Source organism: Eptesicus fuscus, chromosome 12, assembly GCF_027574615.1.
Source record: "Eptesicus fuscus isolate TK198812 chromosome 12, DD_ASM_mEF_20220401, whole genome shotgun sequence".
Classification (NCBI taxonomy): domain Eukaryota; kingdom Metazoa; phylum Chordata; class Mammalia; order Chiroptera; family Vespertilionidae; genus Eptesicus; species Eptesicus fuscus.
This window is the reverse complement of record NC_072484.1, coordinates 59,765,251-59,786,451: the sequence shown is the minus strand read 5'-3', so window position 1 is coordinate 59,786,451 and position 21,201 is coordinate 59,765,251. Positions and strand designations below refer to the sequence as shown.

General features: G+C 42.6%; 1 protein-coding gene across 1 annotated transcript in view; it reads left to right on the top strand.

Annotated features, from left to right (window-relative positions):
• The window catches only part of LAMA1 (laminin subunit alpha 1), a 143,066-nt gene that overhangs the window by 59,766 nt on the left and 62,099 nt on the right, over window positions 1–21,201 (top strand). The window contains exons 14-25 of the mRNA XM_054723880.1: window positions 466–677; window positions 1,427–1,538; window positions 3,795–3,905; window positions 9,994–10,121; window positions 11,521–11,607; window positions 12,256–12,467; window positions 15,638–15,744; window positions 16,055–16,235; window positions 16,836–16,972; window positions 17,878–18,114; window positions 19,119–19,262; window positions 19,966–20,145. Coding sequence (XP_054579855.1) covers window positions 466–677; window positions 1,427–1,538; window positions 3,795–3,905; window positions 9,994–10,121; window positions 11,521–11,607; window positions 12,256–12,467; window positions 15,638–15,744; window positions 16,055–16,235; window positions 16,836–16,972; window positions 17,878–18,114; window positions 19,119–19,262; window positions 19,966–20,145 — 1,848 coding nt within the window. The remainder of the gene's footprint in view (window positions 1–465; window positions 678–1,426; window positions 1,539–3,794; window positions 3,906–9,993; window positions 10,122–11,520; window positions 11,608–12,255; window positions 12,468–15,637; window positions 15,745–16,054; window positions 16,236–16,835; window positions 16,973–17,877; window positions 18,115–19,118; window positions 19,263–19,965; window positions 20,146–21,201) is intronic.

Sequence of the window (21,201 nt, the reverse complement as noted above, 5' to 3'; positions counted from 1 at the left end):
TCCGTTCCCTTTAGTGCCCTGTCCCTCCAGCCCCAACCTGCAGCACTTGGAAACTACAGGCCAAACACACATTTTGTTAACAGCAATCTTTAATTTTTAACAGGGAATTTAACAGCAATTTTATGAAAAGTAGGAAGTATATTTATTTACTTTTTCTACTTTTTTTCTTCAGTTAAAGGTTAGGGGTATCAGATTGGTTGCTTTGAGGAAAACTGTGGGCAAATGCATGATTTTTTTTTTTCCTGCATCCTAGCAAAGGACACAGATTTTAGATTTATTATTCAAATCCCTCTGAGAGGAATACAGTGAAACATCACTGATAGTCCCAGACCAAGAGTTATAGACCCCAGTACCCAAGGACCTATGCACAAATGAAAAGCCATGTTGCTGATTACAAAATTTGCTTTCATTTTTTGATCATGACATGGAATTATAAATATATCTCCTCTTGTTTCAAAATGTTAGGGAAATGGACTCACTTTAAGCACCCAGGCTGAGGGCCTGTCATTGCAGCCCTACGAAGAGTACCTCAACGTGGTTAGACTTGTGCCTGAGAACTTCCGAGACTTTAATAACAAAAGGGAGATCGATCGAGATCAGCTGATGACTGTCCTGGCCAATGTGACCCATCTCTTGATCAGAGCCAACTACAATTCTGCAAAAATGGCTCTTTACAGGTGTGTATCGAAAAGGAGGGTACTTCACTCTTGTATTTATTTATCATTATATATTTTAAGCTTACTATATTTTACTCAATTATTTTAAGGACACAGCTAGTAGAATCAGCTGTCTTAAAGTTATTTTTATTGCTATCATTTTATTGAAGATGCCAGACTATTTGTCAGACAAATGTACCCAGTAGGAGATAGACTTGACGTCAGGGTGAGAAACCTTCAGGGTGGTTTTCTCAGAAATGCCTGATGAGATGACAGTTGTCTGGGCCACACTGCATCTGGTTTTTACCCTCCTGAGGTAAACAGTCTTAGATTTTACAGTCTACTTAAGCTAATGCATCTATCCTTAGTCATTTTATTACTTTGAGAAGATCAATTTCTGGCAGTGCTAGGCTAAGCATAATCATTGGATGCAGCTAAAAACAAATGCAGAATTACACATTTATTAGTAAGTACAATTTATCTGTATTAGAGATGAGACAACTGACTGGAATAATTTTTCTGAAGTGTTTCAATTCGGAATGGGTGACATAGACAGTCTTTAAGTAGCAGTGTGTCTTTGCGCCAAATATTGGAGGCATTTCCAAGGAATAATGAAAGCTCCAGAAAGTGTATTATGAAAATCTTCACTTAACCAAAAAAAAAAAAAAAGTCATATCACCATTTTGTTTGGATTTGTCTTTAAGAATCTGCCTTCATGTTAGGTGTTGTTTGCAAATAAGTGGGATAACGACCCCTGTCTCTGTATGTAGGTTGGATTCTGTCTCTCTGGATACAGCTAGCCCTAACGTTATAGACCTGGCGCTGGCCACCGAGGTGGAGCACTGTGAATGTCCCCAAGGCTATGCAGGGATCTCCTGCGAGGTAACACTCCTGTCCTGCCTTCTTCCTTTTCCTTTTTCTTAAGGAGAAACATGCATAGAAAGTGATGGAATGATGCACATTTGAATTTTAACTTTAGAAATTCAGCGTTTCTAAACTTCAGACTTTGAGGGACGATAGGGATATTGGAAGTGACGTTGTTTAAAGAAATCTGGTTCCTCTGGAGGGACACTATCCTGAGCTCTTTTTCTGTTACCTCTTTTAATCCTGGCAACAACCATTCAGGCAGGTACTTCTATGCTTTCTGTTCTGCAGATTAAGAAACTGAGGTAGATTAATAAACTGAAGTGGTCAAATCAGAATTTGAACTTCATCCATCTGTTAAACATCATGTGATCCTGCCTCTAATTGTTTATGATTGATTATGATTATGAACATTTGTCATTGGTTGTGATTTCTTGGCAATCATTTTTTTATGAAGTGAGAACATTTAATCCTTAATTGTTTTTATGAATCATTATTAATTATAAACTTTGCAGTTCGTAAAGTTGGCCCAAGTTTTCATGGTGTGAATATTTAATGAAATATTTCTATGTTAAATATTTTTCAGGGTTTAAAAATTTTTTTTTAATCCTCACCTGAGGATATGTCTTTTACTGATTTGAGAGAGAGAGGAAAGGAAAGTGGGGGAGAGAGAAAGAAACATCGATTGGTTTTCTCCCATACGTGCTCCAACCGGAGATCAAATCCGCAACCCTAGTCATGTGACCTGACCAGGAATTGAACCCATGACCCTTCAGTGCATGGGACAGAGCTCCAACCAACTGAGCCACACTGGCTAGGAATCAGGGTGCTTTTTTTTTTTTAAACCAATGAACTTTTATTTAGATCTGAAACATTTATTTTTAGGCCCAGCAAATATTTATAGATTCTGGTCCCTGAGTGCATAATGCTTAATGGATAAAAAACTCTAACACCTCATAGCATGTGGCATATGGGAATAAGACAGCTTAGAGCCCGCAGGCAGGTAGAATCATGGAAGTAGAAATTGAGGCCAGCTACACCGGGCGGGGGCAGCAATGAGCAGCTGCTGCTGGAAACCGAGTCACTAGGCTTTGGAGGGAAATTTGCTGATGTGCATGGGACAGTGACTAAAGTAAGAACAAGAAGCTCAATACAGGTTTTCAAGTGTTTCTGTTAGGCACAAGAACTTGTTACTTACTCAGAAGCTGACTGACTTAAAGAATCAGAAACGGGATATTTGGTAATCTAGGCACCGCACAGGGCTCCAGGCGGCTATCTGCTCAGTGCCCATCTGCAGACAAGGGGAGCATGGCTGTGAGAAGGGTCAGGGAACTTTCCCATGGTCAGTGTGAATGAATGCATTTATATATTACCTATAGAATGAAAAGACTCTTTAAGCATTCTTATAATAAAAAACAAATCTGTACCCCTTCTACCGTGACCCCCCTGCGCATGTGCTGGCCTCCAAACAAATCATCCCGCAGTCTACATTGTAAATGTACTTCCTGGCTGCTGTAGCCCTGGGCAGGTGGTGGACGCGGGTCCTGGAGGTATGCACACCTGGCTTTGAGTCATTCCACTGGCACAATGGGCACATTATCTAACTGCCCCGTGTTTCAGATTCCATGTCTATAAAATAGAGGTGATATTTCTCAGAGTTGTCACAAGGACTAAGTGAATTTCTGTGTCTGGAGTGGTTCTCTGCTCCTCGTGGGCAGGGAGAGGCATCCTTGAATGCCCTCATTGTCTCCTCGGCACTCAGACCCAAAAGCACACCTGTAATGCTTGCTCAGGTAAACTGATGTAGTTTGACTCAGACCTGCATTTGAACACTTTGGTAGCAACATTTAATGAATTTGAAGCAAGAGAAAAAGAAATAAAGTTGAGGGAAAAAACTCTCCCGATTGAAACACTACTAAAGGGCTGTGTGTTATGACATGATTTCTAACAATATTGGGGGGTGGGGGTGGGGATTCCACACAGCTGTATGCTGACTCAGTAAGCTTTTGTCCATTTGTTTCTACTTTTAAAAAGAAATAAGGATCTGGAATACAGTGATGGTTACACAACTTGGTACATTTACTAAAAAGTCTTTGAACTGTACTCTTAAAATGGGTCCATTTTATAAAGGCGCATGAATGATGCCTTGATAAAGATGTTTGGGGAAAATAAGAAAAAGGAAAAGAAATAAGATTCTCTCTCCGTGGAACACCGAGCAGTGTATGTTTCTAATAGATTGGGACGATGGTTCAGCAGCCTGTCCTTCCTTTGCAGTCCTGCCTCTCTGGCTATTACCGTGTGGATGGAATACTCTTTGGAGGAATTTGTCAGCCCTGTGAATGCCACGGCCATGCAGCTGAGTGTGATATTCAAGGCATTTGCTTGGTGAGTCTTACCAAAACCTTGAACTCCCCCCTCCTACCCACCCCATAGTCATCTGCTGTGCAGAAGTGATTTTTTAAAAACGTGATTCTTCCACAGGAGAATATTTCTCCCCTTGAAACCCCAAAGGAAATTTGCAGATTTAAGTTCATGTCATAAAATATTTCCTGCTTTCCCTCTCTTTTTTGGAAAAATATGTTACTTTGGTGATAGTGAAAAAGGGGTATATAACTTCATTGTAAGTTTTTATTAGAATAATGAAAAGTAATTATTTACTTTGCAAGACTATAAAACCATAAGAAGCCATATAAAGGTAGAAAGCATTGTCCACTGATTAAATAAAAAGGATCAGATGATTCAATGCAAATGTGAGGATTTTTTTAAAAAATTATATTACATAATAATATATCATGAGAAGGATAATAAAACTAATAATCACACTCATTTATACAATATGTAATGCTTTATAGTTGTTAGCTTGGATCAGCTCTTTAAACAAATCTTTCATGCAATATGAGCTGAAACAGGACTTAGCAAATATGTAATTAATCTTGAGAATGAGCTTTGGGGCAGATACAGGGCAAGACTTGGTTTTTAACTTCAATCAGGAATTCTTTTAGGCTCTTATGCCTGGAAGCCAGGCCACACTCCTGAGTTTTGATGGATTCACTCCTCATAGATGGAGTGAATGCATATGTTAATTAGCTGAATCCCATTCATCCTACAGGGATATGTTCACACTCTTTCCAAAAGAGACTGATTGAGTCACAGGGCTAGGGAAAATGATCAGAACCCTCGAGAGGATCCTGGCAAGATGCCAGGATGGCTTTTTCTCTCCAGAGCCTAATTGTTCTTTTTTCTGTAAGTACAGCATTCATTCTGTTCTTTGTTCATGTCTTTGTTCTCTAAGTAGAGTGTCTATAGAACTGTGTGAAATGATGGTTTGCACACAGGCTCAGTCCTCTGGGCTGTTTCCTCAGGCGCACAGCTTCCCACAGCTTGATGAGGTTGTTGCTTTGAAACGTCTCTCCCTTTGCCAGTGGGTGTGCAAGGCCAGCCTTGCAGAGGCTTTTGGCAGCACCTGGGGTGGTCGGCAGGTCGTGGTCCTGCCACCTAGGGCTCCAGTTGCAGGTAGGCTGAAGAGTATTTGCACGTGCTTGCATCCGTATGTATTTACAAAAATGTACACTCGCATTTAAGTGGAAATGCCAAACAGCAACTGCCCTTAAAGCTTGAATCACCATAAATGGTAATTTTTATAGTTTGAAATTTTGGGAAATAATTTTAGATTTACAAAAGTAGAGTTCCTGTATAACCGTCACCCTACTTGCCCTAACACTCACATCTTGAATCACCTAGTAGCTGTCAAAACTAAGAAATTAACACTGGCACAGTCCCATCAACCAAACTGCAGGCTGCACGCAGATTCCGTCAGTTTTCCATGCCTGTCCTTTCTCCATTCAGACCCAGGACCCCACACTGTACGCAGTGCTCTTATCTCCTTTAACCTGTGACAGCGTCTATTCTCTCCTCGTCTTACGATGGTGGCGCTTTTGAAGAGCGCTGGGCATTCTGTGGAATGTCCCTCCACTGGGCTGGGCTGTTTTCTCATGATTAGGTGGAGGTTATGCATTTGGGGCAGGTAGATACAGAGGTGGTATATCCACAGTGTCCCCTGTTTTGTCACTATCCTCTTCCTGGGGATGTTAGCCAAAGTCACTTGAATAAGGTGGTGTCTGCCAGGATTTTCCAGTGTAAAGTTATTTTCCTTTTTTAAATAAGTAATGTTTGAAGAAGCAAAAATAATAAAAATGTAGATATTTAAGGAATATCAAACTTGATAGCATCATTTACCTGTTTAACTTGGCTTTTTTTTCTGTTCTGTTTTTAAAAGAAACCTTTAATTCTGCCTTTTGTGTAGCTGTGGATAGCCCTTGGCCTTGTACATAGCTCTCTAACTTTCAGTAATTGACCTTTTATTTGTAGTTGGTTAGAGAGAAGTTTCCGTTTTTCCTTAGTGTTCCTATTCATTAAGACTTCATTACTTGAAGAGCAGTTTTAGGTTACAGCAAAATAGGAAGGTGTAGAGATTTCCCATATATGTCCTGCCCTCACACATGCACATTCTCCCCCATAATCAGCACCTCCCACTAGGAGTGGTGCATTTTGTTACAATGGGTGAACCCACACTGACATCATAATCACCCCAAATCCATAGTTTACCTTAGACCTGATTCTTTTCTCTGTGTTCTCCTGTTCTTGTCCCAGAGAAGCCAGTTTCTTTGCCTTGCAAAGAGAGGAGCATAAAATGCAGCTGTGCATGTCTTGGGCCCTCATGTCTTTCCTTTCCAATCAAGAGAAGATGTTTTTCTTCCCTAGTTTCATGAGCCTTCCATCCTTTACATACCAGACCCACCACAGAGATGGTCACGTGGGGGGATGGTGGCACACACCTGAGAACACATGGAAGCAAACCTTTGGAAGGTTCTTTAAAAGAGCTACAAAATAGTTTTCCCAAAGAGAAAGAAGACCCCATATGGCCCTTTGAGCAAAGAGAACATATCACAGGCATGTTGCAATTGTACATAAGCACATGTATTTTAATAAAACTAGTTATTTTGGGTAAGCATGTAATTGCTTATCAAGGCCAGTTGATTTGTACTGATTATCAAAACCGAGGGGGGTGGGGAGAATGAAAAGAGTCTAAGACGTTGCTACTAAAATATCATCTGAGGACCAGCAGCGTGGGTGTCACCTGGGAGCCTTCTTAGAAATGCAGAATCGCAGGCCCCTCTCAGACCTCTGGAGTCAGAATCAATAATTAACTCAGGTGATTTGGGTACACGTTCAAGTTACCCAAGTTAGAAGCTCTGGTCCAGGATAAACTTAAATGAAATTCATGAAATCCTGATACAAAAGGATGTAATACAAATGAAATTTACTCTACGGGAAAACTTCCATCAACCTCGGGAATCATAGAAAAGCATATAGTTAGAAACTGGGCCTATTATTTAAATTGTTGGATGAAGAACATGTTTGTAAAATTAGTGGCTCTCGGAGGAGGGCTATAAAAGGAAATGGAGCAGGGTGGACACCAGGGGAGAGGACATGAGAGGAGAGGACTCACAGGTGGGCCGGGGTGGGTGATTACAGGCCGGGGGAGTAGAGGTCAGAGGAGAAAGCTCCGGATGACACCTGCACAGGGATGGGGCCGATTGGGGGACCTGGGGAGGAAAGAATGTGCAGAACAGGGGCAGGGTTCCCTGGAGCCATACAACTGCCCAGGAGCTCCGCACTGCCTCCTCAGCCGGTGTGACCATCTCTTTCTCCTGTGCACCTCCTGCCCACTTAACTCAGGGAGATTTTACTTTTTAAAGATATGTTTTCAATGAAAATGCCTTTGGTATTTATTCATTTTTTTCCCATTTGTGATGCTCTTTGCTCCTTGATGTAAATCCATATTTCATCTGGATCAGTTTCTGCCACCTGAAGAACTATTTCAGCATTTCTCCCACGCAATCTGATGGCTGACAGATTCTCTTATCTTTGTTTATCTGAAAAAGGCTTTCTTTTACCTTCACTGTTGAAATATGTTTTTACACATTTTTCTTTCAGTGCTTGAAAGTTGTTCCGTTTGCTTATGGCTTGCAGTGTTTCAAATGGAAAGTCAAGTGCAATTCTTATCTGTATGACGCTCTGTGTTGCTGTGTCTTTTTTCTCTGCCTGCTTTTCAGACTTTTCTCCTGGTGATGGATCACATTATTTTCTTCTTCTATTCATATTTAGTAGTTTCCATTCCCCGCTTTTACAAAAACACTGTATTTGGAAATGATTTAAAATTTATGCAAATATTGTAGGAATAGAATAGTACTTAGAACATCCACCACTTACCCAGATTCACCTACTATTCATAGTTTTCCCTGTTTATTATTCTCATTATTTACCTATCTAATCATGATTTTTCTAAACTACCTGCTAATAAGTTGCATACGTTATGTCCATTTATCTTTAAATATTTCAGTATGTATATCTTGAGAATAAGTATATGCTGTTATGTAATCCCAGTACAGTTATTAACTGCAGTAAATTTAACATGAATACTCTACTTTTTCTAATCTACCGTCTATTTTTCAATGTTGTCAACCGACTCAATTATGTCCTTTACTAGAGGCCCAGTGCATTCATGCACTGGTGGTGTCCCTCGGCCTGGCCTGCGGGGATCAGGCTGAAACCGGCTCTCTGACATCCCCTGAGGGGTCCCAGATTGTGAGAGGGCGGTTCTTGGGTGATGCACCTTGGAATTGGGCTCCCTCCTCTCTGGTTCTGGGTGCGTCACCTGAGAACCACAGTTGCCAAGTCACTACAGCTCGGCAGCTCCTGCTTTGAGCATCTGCCCCCTAGTGGCCAGTGCGCATCATAGCTGCCAGTCAAAGTGTCTGCCCCTGGTGGTCATTGCGTGTCATAGCTACCAGTCAGACGGTTGAATGGTCACTTGGGCTTTTATATATAGATAGATAGCATTTTTCCCCTCCATTACAGGACCCCATATAGGACTGGATATTTTATTTTATTTTCATGTCTCTTTAGTCTCCTTTAATCCTAAATATTTGCAAGCATTTCTTTGTCTTTAATGGCATTGGCATCTTGAAGGATATAATGATTTTCCAAAAAATAGAATGTTGTTCCTTTGGGGTTCTTCTCTTATTTTCCTGTGAATAGATTCGGGTTATACTTTTCCAGCCAGAATACTTCATTAGGACATGGCATGTGGGAACCCACCATGTCCACCCCCCTCACTGGTGATGTTCATTCTGATCGCACAGGCTGGCTGTTGGTCCACCATATATTTACTGTTCTTTTCTTTTGTAATTAATCAGCAATTTGAGGGAGACACTTTAAGACCATGCAAGTATCCTATTCATCATCAAACTGCCCCTTAGATTTTGCAGTCATTGAGGATTCTTGCTCACCCAGTACCTACTACGATGTCTGTAAAAGGAGGGCTCTCCAACTCCAGCCCTTCCCCATGCTTGTCGGTTGGCAGGAAGCATTCTTCCACAAGCAAAACCCTCTCTCCTCCCCATATGTTTATTGGTTTACCTACTTGCTTTCTGTCTGAATTCATGAATTCCAAATTCTCCCAGATTTGGGCAGTGTGAGCATATCCAATAGTTTTTGATTGTGTGTTGAATATTGTTCAGTGAATGTTATATTGTTGAGTTTTTAGATTCTGTTGCTTTTGTTTTAAAGAACTTGGAAATTTGTTTTGGTAGACAGGTAAGTTCCTGCATGTCAGCATGATTGTTTCAAGGCTTTTAATAAAAACTTTGTGGGGGCAGTTTTTGTATAGGCTTTACTCTGTGGCAGGGTTAGCACTTCTACGAACTAATTTTCTATCTGGGGTCTTTACTGAGCATGCTGGGTGTTTACCAGGGTCTCCCACACAGACTGCTTAGAATTCTAATGTCTTGAGCTCTCTCTGAGTTCTGAATTTTTCAGCTTATGGGTCACCTGCCTTTCTTTGACCTCAAGAAGTGGTATTCTTTACACAAGCAGCTTAGTATTCAGTAGCTATTTGAAGGGGTCTCCCAAGTAGATTTCTGGAGCTCTTGCTCTAAGAAGCCCAAATTCCAGCAGGTTCATCCTTCCTAAACTCGGACCTCTGTCTCTAACTCAGCAAGACCCTCCTCTCCCACCCCTATTCTGCTTGGCAAGTGTCTCCAGGCAGAAAGACATATGGTTGGAGGACTCATCCCAATGTCTTCGTTCTCTGGAAATCACAGACCTGCACACTCTGTTGCCCGGCGCCTGAAAACAGTTGCGTTATAGATCTGTCCCAGTTTCCTAATTGTTTCCTGCAGAAAGACAACAGGGTACCAGTTATCCTGATGTGGCTGGAAATGAAAGCTCTTATGCTTCCATTTATACCCATTAAAATTTTTATTAATCTTTCAACAGGCAACCCCTCATATAACAGAGTTTTTAGCATTTTGTCTTTCTTTTTTTCATTGTACTTCAAGTTGTTTTTGATGGATCTGAGAATCCTCTACAGAACCTAGAGTTGAGCTGTTTTTTCATGCATGTGTCCTAGGCGTGCGAGCACAGCACCACCGGGGACCACTGTGAGCAGTGCCTGCCTGGCTTCTACGGGCGGCCTACCCGAGGGACTGCTGGGGACTGCCAGCCTTGTGCCTGCCCCCTCGCCTCAGCCTCCAACAAGTAAGCTGGCACCTGACATGGCCAGAATTTCCATCCAGATGCGTGTTGATAGCTTCAGAGCAGCACTGTGTGTGCAATAAGAGTGTGGATTTTGCCCAGTGGTCATTAATTATGATTTAAAATGGAGGAATGGAAAAAAAAGTTTGGTGTCTTAATTTATGCAAAGAAAGTTGTGTGATGGCAAGGACATTTGCATACTTTGTTTCCCTTTTGGTCTAAACTTGATCATCAATTCTTTCATCAAGTATATACTGTGTGCCTACCACTGGGCTAGGAGGTATAGGGGATACAGAGATGAATTAAACATGTTCCTGGGCTTTAAAAGCTTTTGATATAATGATCAAAATATTCAGCTCATTGAGAATGGGTGGACTTCATTTAATTTATTAAAAATATTGATTGCACACCTACGATATACTGGGTATTGTGGTAGGTACTCTGAGTATCAAACTGTTCAGTTGTGGCTGCCCGCCCCCAGAATCTACAGTGTGGTCATGTCCACAGTGGAGGAATGTCCACTGTACGGTGGGAATTATCCAGAAACGATTCTGAGGAAGCTCTTGATCTGAGTCTTGAAGGGTGAGAAGGAATTTGAAGGCAGCAGAGAAGGGCATCCTAGGTAGGAACTGAGTGTGGGCAGCGGCAGCATCAGCAGATCCGTCTGAGGACTGAGGAATGCAGGTGGTCAGAGCACAGGCGCAAGGGCAGATGGAAGAGACAGTCAGGTGCAAGGCCTTGCACATCATGCTGGGCCATGCTTCCTGCAGGCCAGCGGTTTGAAAGCCCCTCTCCCTCACTGGTTTACCCTTTAGAACTTCCTCCACCCACATCCAGAAATTCCCCCATGGGGATTTTTATTTGAAACTCCAGTGTATAAAACAGATACAATCAGGGCTACTGGGATGAAATTGTGAGGGACTCTTATCCATCTCTATACGCCCCTTCACAGGCCTCCCCAAGACTCAGGACTAGTTTGAAGGGACCTGGATCAGCAGAGGGGTCCTTGGGGAAATGTGATGACTGAAGTGTGTAAGCCAGCTCACCCTTGGCCTGTGTGGACTGGGCTCTGAGGCAGGCAGACCAAGCCAGGGAACCCAGAGGAGAGGAAGTCAGAGCAGGCCTCCTGGAGGAGGTGACAACTGAACATTGGGGTTCAACTGGGTGAATCCAGGCAGAGGAGGGGAGGGCAGGAGAAGTGCACTCTGGGTTGAGGGATGAGCAGGTGTGAGGATCTGGTGCCCATAGGCTTGACTGTGAGACCAGGGGCCTTGGGATCTGGGCTAAAGATTAAGGACTCAAAGTTTGTAAGGACAGGAGTGGTAGAAATTGAGCACTTAAACTATTTAGAAATTCTACACAATCCACTGGAAAATTGCTTTCACTTCTAATATTTCGACAGTTTCAGCCCCACGTGCCACCTAGACGACGGAGATGAAGTGGTGTGTGATCAGTGCGCCCGGGGATACTCAGGGACTTGGTGCGAGAGGTACACTGCATCGCTCAACTGTTTCCAAAAGTTGCATTGAAAATTTATTTTAATAAATTCTATGTGTTTATTGTTAAATGTGTAGTTAAGTGTGGGTTTAGAGTTTTGATATGTAATTATCATTTCCTGTAATTATATAGAAAAGCCAGTATATCGACTAAAAATTAATGTTGAAACTTCCTGGGAATTTTTTGAGCTCCTTGAGCTAATCTGAGTTCTCATGAATAACAATGGGAGCACTGAGGAGTCAGTATTTACTGTTCACACATTTAAATATCCCATTACCCTGAATAATTCCATGGGGGTGGTGGTTTGATTAATAGCTGTCTTCTGGAGCCTGAAGGCCAATGTTGTCTGTTCCCATCTGTAAGTCTCGGTGCAGAGTCCGGTTACAGTCCGTGGGAGAGGGTGACATCCCTGAGTGCTGGGGCAGGCGCACATTCCCTTGGATTTATGGCTCATTTTGGAGCCATAAATGAGTGAAGGAAATCTGTGGATGCCTGAACTTGGAGTTGCATTCCTTTCACAGTAAATCTTATGTAACAGGACTCAGTCTGATTGATTAACCGTTCAGAGAACCCCTGGATGGTGGGGTAATGTCAAGAGAAATTGAATTTATTTGGATCCCTCTTTTGATGTTTTACGCAGATGCGCAGACGGTTACTACGGAAACCCAACAGTGCCTGGGGAATCCTGTGTTCCCTGCAACTGCAGCGGGAATGTCGACCCCTTGGAGGCCGGGCACTGTGACTCCGTCACTGGGGAATGTCTGCGGTGCATTGGGAACACGGATGGCGCCCACTGTGAGCGGTGTGCTGACGGCTTCTACGGAGATGCTGTGACTGCTAAAAATTGCCGAGGTGAGTGTATGGGCTGTGAGGTCAGTCCATTACTCATGACCCTGTGAAGTCTCCATCCATTTTCTTACAGGTGTCAAAGGGTGCTGAGGTAGCTTTATCTGAGTGGTTCTTGTGTTAATGCTGGGTATAGACCCAATACTTGAGCCGTCCTTACGGCAGTTTGATCAGTTACTCCACTTGAAGGTCACATGGCCTGGAAAAGATGCATGCTCCCAGGTGAGGAGAAAGTGGGACTTTACAAAGTGCTGGGCACCACTCCCAGGGACTGAGATGAAGCAAGAGTGATGCTCAAAGCCTGTCACGTTTGTGAGGGAGGTGCTAAGGGGTTTCATGAAGCAGATGGGATTTCCAGATGTGGCGTGGGAAATAGAGAGACTCTAGCCCTGGAAACTGGCATGTCTTAGCGGTCTCTGCCTGACCCAGCGATCCCACATTGCCCTGCAGGGCTCTGCTTAGGTCCTTGAAATTATGGATCAGGTAGAATCAGTCATTGAGGAAAAGGAGATTTTCCTGTGTCCCAAATGACAGAATTAAAGCCCAAAGGCCAAGACAGCTCTCAGATTTTTTTTTTATTTTTTTGCACAGTTCTTGAAAGAGTGAAAGATCTAACATGTCAATTATAAATTTGTTTGGATAATTTTCCTATAAATGCCCAAGGCCTACTGTGCTATTACAATGTAGAGACACAAGAGGGTGCTAGAGATACAGAAAAATATTTTTACAGGCATACATCCACAGAACAAGGTTTCATAAGCCCTGGGCCAGTCAACCTGATTTTCAGCAGTGTGGCCACGGTGATAGCTTACCATCTGATTGTTTATCATATCAATCTAATCATATAGATACATATGATACCTTGTATTTTTATAAAGCTTCAAAGTTTATGGAATGCTTTTACAGTTCTCATGTTGTTTCTTTTCATCTTGGCCATTTATTAAGTATCTGTTACTTCCCAGGCACTTTTTATTTCCTGCATTTCTAAATACTGCGATAGGAGCTGGAAATTTATGATCCATGTCTTTTGGGGAGCTACACATGATGGTGTAGAGGAGAAGCACCTACGGGGTGCTCTTAGGCTTTGGAGTCTGACTAATGTAGGGTAGAGTTCAGGGTTGATTACTGACCAACTGTGTAGCCTCAGGCAAATGTATTAACCTCTCTGAGCCACTATTTCCTTATACATAAAATGGACATAATCATATGTATATATATTAAGATCTTTCTGAGAAGTCAAAGAGATAACAAATTTGAAATTCTAGACATTATAATTGGCAACTATTTTAAATTAGCATTATTTCTAACATGAACGATTTTTGAATTAATAATTGGTATTATAATTGTTATAGAAGGATATAGAAGTTGTGTGACCTATGGCAAGTTCCATATCTTTCTAAGGTTTAGATTTCATGTGGAAAATGATAGTGCTTTCCTCCTAAGTTTGTTACAAAGATTAAATGAAATATTGCCTGGAATCTGACAGGCGCAAACTGACTGGCACATAGTGTGATAAACATGATTTGTTATCAGCATCATCAATGTTTTGTGGTGATCATACTCGAAGTGAACTTTGAATTTTCCCCAGAGGAAGGGGAAGCAGTATGTGAGACACAGAGCGGGAGGTGCAGAGGGAAAAACAGGGAGAAACCAACCAACGAGTGGGTGTCCGGAAACCTTGGTAAGAGAGGTCCCAAAGAGAGAGAGTGGTCAGAGGGTCCCAGCCCAAAGAAAGGTACGGCAAGATGAAGACTGAGAATCTGCTCACTGAACTTGCACTTGGGAAGTCCCTGGAGGCTTTGGGAGGAGTTGTTTTAGCAGATAAGGTGCCAGGACAGAGCCTGCTAAGGAGAAGGGAGGGAGAGGCTAGGCATCAGGGAGATGGAACCTTGGAGAGAAAGTTAAGGGTGTGTGTGTGTGTGTGTGTGTGTGTGTGTGTGTGTGTGTGGTGTGTATTTTCAGTGGGAGACTGTTGAGGATGGTTGGACGCTGAGGAATGTTTCAAATACAGGTTTCATTATTATTTAGGTATGGCAAGGCCAGCAGATCCGAGACAACTAGCATTGAGGACATAGTTTGTTACTCACAGATGCCAGCATGGGGGTTGCCACGTGGGCAGCACCCCGGTTGGTTGGTCAGGAGAGGACAGGTGGGCTAGAGCCTTTCTTGTGGTTTCCACAGGAGGAAAGGGCAAGGCAGGGTAAACAGGTTTAGAATTGGTTGGTTTCAATGATTTCAGCAGGTTTGGGGGCATAGGGTCTGCCCCTAGCTATCTCAGACAGAGAGGCCTGGTGGTTGGCCATAGTCAGTCAAGGAGGCAAATCCCACCTTCCTCTGACCTTCCGCCTTCCAACTCCCAGTGTCTCCAGGGCTCTGCCTCCCACTGCAGTGAGCTGCCACATGGTGTGCCTGTGCTTAAGATATTGGCAGTTTTTCTTCTTCACATCACTGTGCCATATGACAGAGGTGGTGCATTTGCTGAATCCAAATATTCATAAATAGTATGTGTCCCTGGGATATTTTGTCAGTGAGCTTATCAAACATTTTAAGTAAAGAGCATATTGACAGCTGTGGAATGAATATCAATTAAACATTTCTTGGACCCATTAAATTGTATCACTTTAAAAGGTGGGGGGTTTTGTAGCTGTCTCATCAACATTGTAATTGTAGATAAGACGGAAAAGTCTGGCCTGAAGGTAAGTATATTCGAACTACAAATGACTCATGAGTTAGAACAGGGAAATAGTTTTCATTAAATTATGGAATATCATATTTATCTACATTGGCATAGCTGAGCTTTAAAATAGATATAATTGGAATGAGAGCAAATGGTTTTGAAATCTTCATTGCATATTTTTTTAATGCAACTTTGTGGATATACATCAGTGGTTCATTTTTAAAATTTCAAGGAATTGATGAAATTGGTCAAGTTAGTTTGCTAATTATTCTCTTAATAGCTTCAGTAGTTTTTTCCTCTGGGATGATTTCTTCTACCAACCCTATTTTTGCTTACTCTGCAGAAAAATACTAAATATTTAAAGTTATTGCAAAGTAATATATGTATGTTTTTTTAAGTTTTGTGTCCTAAAATGTGAATGTTTACAAATTTTCCTTTGGGGACTGTGGGATCTTACTGTAACCGTACGGGAAATGAGCAGTTTGTTTGTGTGCGCCAGCCTGTGAATGCCATGGGAAGGGCGCCCTCTCTGACGTCTGCCATCCTGAGACCGGGCTGTGCAGCTGCAGAGCACGTGTGACCGGACAGCAGTGTGACCAGTGCTTGGTAAGATGCCTGCGGTCATTGCATGCAATCAAAGTATCTGTCAGCTTGTCTATAATTGACACCTTGACCTTGGTTCAAATACAGGGAATCCATGACTGCTGGTTAGAGCTAAGGCCCCAACACGACTGGTTGTGCTGTGCATCTCTATCTAGGGAGAGTGTACTAGTGTGCAGTTTACAAAAGAATGAGGTCATGGACACGTTATGATTCTATGAAACATGCTATGTTTGATTTGGAAAACATTCTAATACTGTCAGTCACTTGTTAAAACGTGTTTTGCTTCCCCATTTCTGCCCCTTCTGCGAAACAGCCTGGCTATTATGGGTTGGACACAGGGCTCGGCTGCCTGCCCTGTAACTGCAGCCCGTCAGGCTCCCTGTCGGACGCCTGCACGGAGGAAGGCCAGTGTCACTGCGTGCCGGGCGTAGCTGGGAAACGGTGCGACAGGTGTGCGCGTGGCTTCTATGCATTCCAGGACGGTGGCTGTACACGTAAGCGTTCGAATTCATCATTGAGACTGTATCGTATTCCCCAGACTTTTCTTCGGGCCCTTCCTCGACTCCTAAGGCTGTGAAGTGCCTTTCCTCTTTCTCTTTTTAACACGCAGGATTCCATACCTCTTCCCTGTCTCCCTATTCTGGGTACTTCCGTAACCTTTGGTCAGGTTCTCCTAATTGTGTGAGCTTACATTAATTACTTAGCTTGGCTTAGCTGTAGTTTCCTCCTTGTAAAACGGAGAAGCTAATTATAGTCTCCATCCAGGAGTTATTTTTAAAGTGGTACATAGTCTGTAACACAGCATTGGCATACAGAACAGGCTTGCCAAATACTAGCTCTTATCTTTCTCCTCATCCCCCTCCCACCCTGGTCCAATCTTTTCTTTCTCCCACTGCGTCCCAATTACCTCTCTTCCAGCAGCATCTCTTGACTGGGAGGAGCCACCACTTCCCATGAGACACAAAGGGGTCTTGGGAATCATGTGGTCTCTTTTGGATTATTAATAAAAGGAAGTAACTTGTAGCAGCAGCTCTTACCCCTTCAGTTGCCCAAGGTGTGCTGCCCTGTAACACCGCCATCTGTCTTTGCCATAGCCTGTGACTGCGCTCACACGCAGAACACATGTGACCCAGAATCAGGGGAGTGTGTCTGCCCTCCTCACACTCGAGGCGTGAGATGTGAAGAATGTGAGGACGGATACTGGGGCTATGACCTGGAGCTCGGATGCCAGGTGTGTGCTCTGACCTCTGCATCTTCTTACCTGAGAACTACTTTGCTGTAGCAAGTTTCATTCCTCTTCTTTTATCTCTTAGCTTGATTTTTCACCTATTGAATAGCTACTAGTATATTTAAAATTCAATGTGGATTGTAGGAATCAAAGTGTAAAAAGCTGCACCCTTAAAATACATTATTCTAAATTTTCTTCAAGAATCTAGCTGTGGAATTGATGGCTAAAAGATCAAAAATTTATTTTAGTGCCTTTAAAATATACTCTGCAATGTGTGCTATCTTTCAGGATAAGGGCATAACTCACTTTACTGGGGCGGGGGCGGGGGGGGCTTATGACTAGTCTTCCAGGTTTCCTATTTGCTTTTTGAAAAAAAAAATTTTTATTGATTTCAGAGAGGAAGGGAGAGGGAGAGAGAGTAGAAACATTAATGATGAGGGAGAATCATCGATCAGCTGCCTCCTGCACACCCCACACTGGGGATCGAGTCCACTATCCAGGCAATCGAACCTTGACATCCTGGTTCATAGGTCAGCGCTCAACCACTGAGCTATACTGGCTGGGCAGGGTTCCAATTTTCTATGTAACTTTCTTCAGTTAAACTTAGATATAGTTTGTGTTTTGAAAATGGAAAAATTACTTGGCTTCTAAAAGAATGTTTGGACGTATTAAGCAGATTGAATTTCTGGTCACAGTCTTGGCCCCATGTGCATGTGCCACAAAAATGCACAGATGTCCAGCAGTCCCTGCCTGCTGCTGGCATGTGGGGAAGTGAATCCATATGGCAACATGGAGAGAGACCATTCATTTGTATGATTTCCCCACGTTTAGTGTTTTCCTGTAATCCCAGTGTGTGTACATGAGGATGTAGAAGCTGCCTTTTTATTTATTTAAGGTTTTTCTTCCAGGCCTGCAATTGCAGTAGTGGAGGGTCAGCCAGTCACCAGTGCGATGTGCTCACTGGCCATTGCCAGTGTAAGCCTGTCTTTGGTGGACCGAGCTGCCATCAGTGCTCCCTGGGTTTCAGAGACTTTCCAGCCTGTGTGGCCTGTGACTGTGACCTGAGAGGGACCGCCATGGACACCTGTGATGAGGAACAGGGTCTTTGCAGCTGTGCACAGGGAACGGGTACCTGCTCTTGCAAGGTATGGGTCCTTGGCACTCCACTTTCTTCCTCTCTCTCACTCAGCATGATGACTTTTGGGCTTTTAACTATTTAAGCACTAGGCTTCAGGATTCTCCTAATGAGTTCACACTACCTTCTAGGTCTGAGTAAGTCTGTGTATACTCTTCTAGAAGTATGAATGATTCTTTAAATGGGCTCTTTACTGGTTATTACAAGTCAGATGATGAAACTGATTTGAGAAACACCGAGTTTTCTATCATGTGCTTCAGTTGGCTGAGTAGCTGATTTGTCTTGGACATACAGGTAAAATAGATACACAGGGTTAAGAAGACTTGTGATTTTAGAGCTGGCAAGTAATTAGTTCTTTGTATGTGCTAGAAGACGAAAGGAAATTCGTGTTTCTTATTTTCCCAGGAGGGAAGATTTCAACCTCATGCTTAATTCCATATATTTCCATTAGTTTTCCCATAGTGCTTTGTTATGAGGAGGTCATTGGCCACTTCTCTGGTCCTTCTCTGGGTCTGGCGTGATGGAAGCCAGACTGTAGTGGTGATTAGTGACTGGGGATGAGGCAGGGAAAACTCATATACATACTATGGCCAGGGAGTAATGGAAACATCCATGAATACCTTTCGCTTCCCTATCCATGACAGCAGTTCTCGTTATACATGGCCTGAACAGGCGGGACCTGGTTCATGCTTCTCCACCCTGACCCATCATCAGAGTCACCTGGGACCTCCAGAAGGATTCTGGGTCCCCTCCAGGAGGTTCTCATCAGGGATTCTGTATTTTTCTAAAGTGTCCAAGACGATTCTGGTCATCAGCTATGTTTGGGAGTCACTGATTAAGTTTTTGAGAGAACTGATCCCCAGAGAGGTTAAGGAACTTGCCTAAGGAACAGCTAGTTCAGAGATGTTTGTTGATCCAAAATTATTTAGATGGTTTGGTTTATTTCATGTCTGTTTCTTCAGAAATCGTATATTTTTTCAGGTAAAAATGAGTCTATCATTTCTTCCTCTTTAGGAAAATGTCCTTGGCCTTCAATGCAATGAGTGTCGAGCCGGTACCTACGCTCTCCATGCTGACAATCCTCAGGGCTGCACCCCGTGCTTCTGCTTTGGGCTGTCACAGCTCTGCTCGGAGCTGGAGGGTTATGTGAGGACACCGGTAAGTTAGGCATGCAGTTAACATGTTCTCGTTTTAAGCCTGAACCCTTGGGATTCAGGTGGGGCTAAGGAGAAAGTTCAAGTTCTTACATTAAATTTTGCTTTTATGGCATCAGAAATACTGAGACACTAATTTGGGTTTCTTATGAATCAGAATTCTGCTTCTGCTGTCCAAATAAATATATGGAGCTGGAACTTAAAGCATTCAGTGTTATTCCTTAGCTGGTCTATCAGAAGCTTTAGTTAGAGAGGAGATAAACTGCAACATCTCAAAGGTCTCTATATAACTGAGCATTGTCCCCATATAGCAAGAGTTTGACCCTAAATCAGGCATCCTCAAACTACGGCCCGCGGGCCACATGCAGGTGTTTTTGCCATTTTGTTTTTTTACTTCAAAATAAGATATGTGCAGTGTGCATAGGAATTTGTTCATAGTTTTTTTTTAAACTATAGTCCGGCCCTCCAACGGTCTGAGGGACAGTAAACTGGCCCCCTGTTTAAAAAGTTTGAGGACCCCTGCTAAATGCTTAAAACACTTTCCGGTCATTTTAATCCACATGTTTACGTTTAAAGGAAAAGTGTTCATTATTTGGGTTTTAATAATGAAGCTATCTTGTCTGGGAAATAGTGGTAGAATCTGACAAAGCAAAGGTATGGAGTTAAGTCGTGTTCTAAGGTGCATCTTCCCTCCCTTCCATGACTAGATAACGCTGGGCTCAGATCAGCCTCTTCTGCGAGTGGTTTCTCAGAGTAACCTCCGGGGCACGACCCAGGGGGTGTATTACCAGGCCCCTGACGTGCTCCTGGACGCTGTGACCGTCAGGCGGCACGTCCACGCAGAGCCGTTTTACTGGCGGCTGCCAGAGCAGTTCCAGGGAGACCAGGTGAGCCCCCCACCCAGCCAAGAGCCGTGCACGCTCCCGGGGATACCGGTGTCATTTGAATCACTACAGACTGTGCTGGCCTATCCTGCACTGAAGAGCTTATTAATTTCCTCTTCCGAGTGGGGATGGAAAAGTTTAACACTTATAAAAATCCTCCTAAACGTATGGATTAATTTTCTAGTCTTTTAAAAATTTAAATCATAATCTCTTTTTCTTTCTTAAAGCAGTCATTCAAGAAATATTTATTGTTTTTACTGATATAAGCTCAATACAAGCCTGGCTGCTATGCCTGCAAGGTCTTTCTCAGAAATCATCCAGTTTCGGGGAAAGAATCTTGAAGGCATTACTTGCATTTTTGTTTATATAAACATTGGAATCTGTGTGTGAATTCACCCTAATCGTTAAAATGTGCAAATATACATCCAGTGAGCCTACAGAGATAGGTAATTTGTAATTCAAAGAAGCTTGAAAATAATTGGGACCATTGCTACATTGACTGTTATTTTGAAACTTACCTTTGTCAGTGTCATGAAGAGGAAACTGTGGGAGGTGATGGATGTGTCTGTGATGGGGGTGATGGTTTCACAGGTGTATGCTTATCCCCCAACTCATCAAGTTTTATATGTTAAATATATACGACTTTCTACAGCCAACTGTGCTTCAATAAAGTGGTTTAAAAAACAACAACTGTGCTATATAGTCCACATATGAGTAGAGAGGGGGGTGAGGGGAGGGTAAAGTGGGTAAAGGGATCAAATATTATATAGTAAAGGAAGGAAGCTAGCCTTTGGGTGGGGGCACACAAAAGCATGCACAGATGTTGAATTATAATGTTGACACCTGAAAATTATATAATGTTATTAACCAATGTTACCCCAATAAATTTAATTTTTAAAAACTTTATAAAAATCACTTAACAAAGCAAGGACTATAGCTTAAGTGAACTCAATCTGTAATTAAGTAGAATTAGAGGGAAGCAAATTCTAGATAGCATATTCTACCCATGTGATGTATTTTTAAGATGCAAGATTTCTAAATGGCAGCAGGCTTGTAATG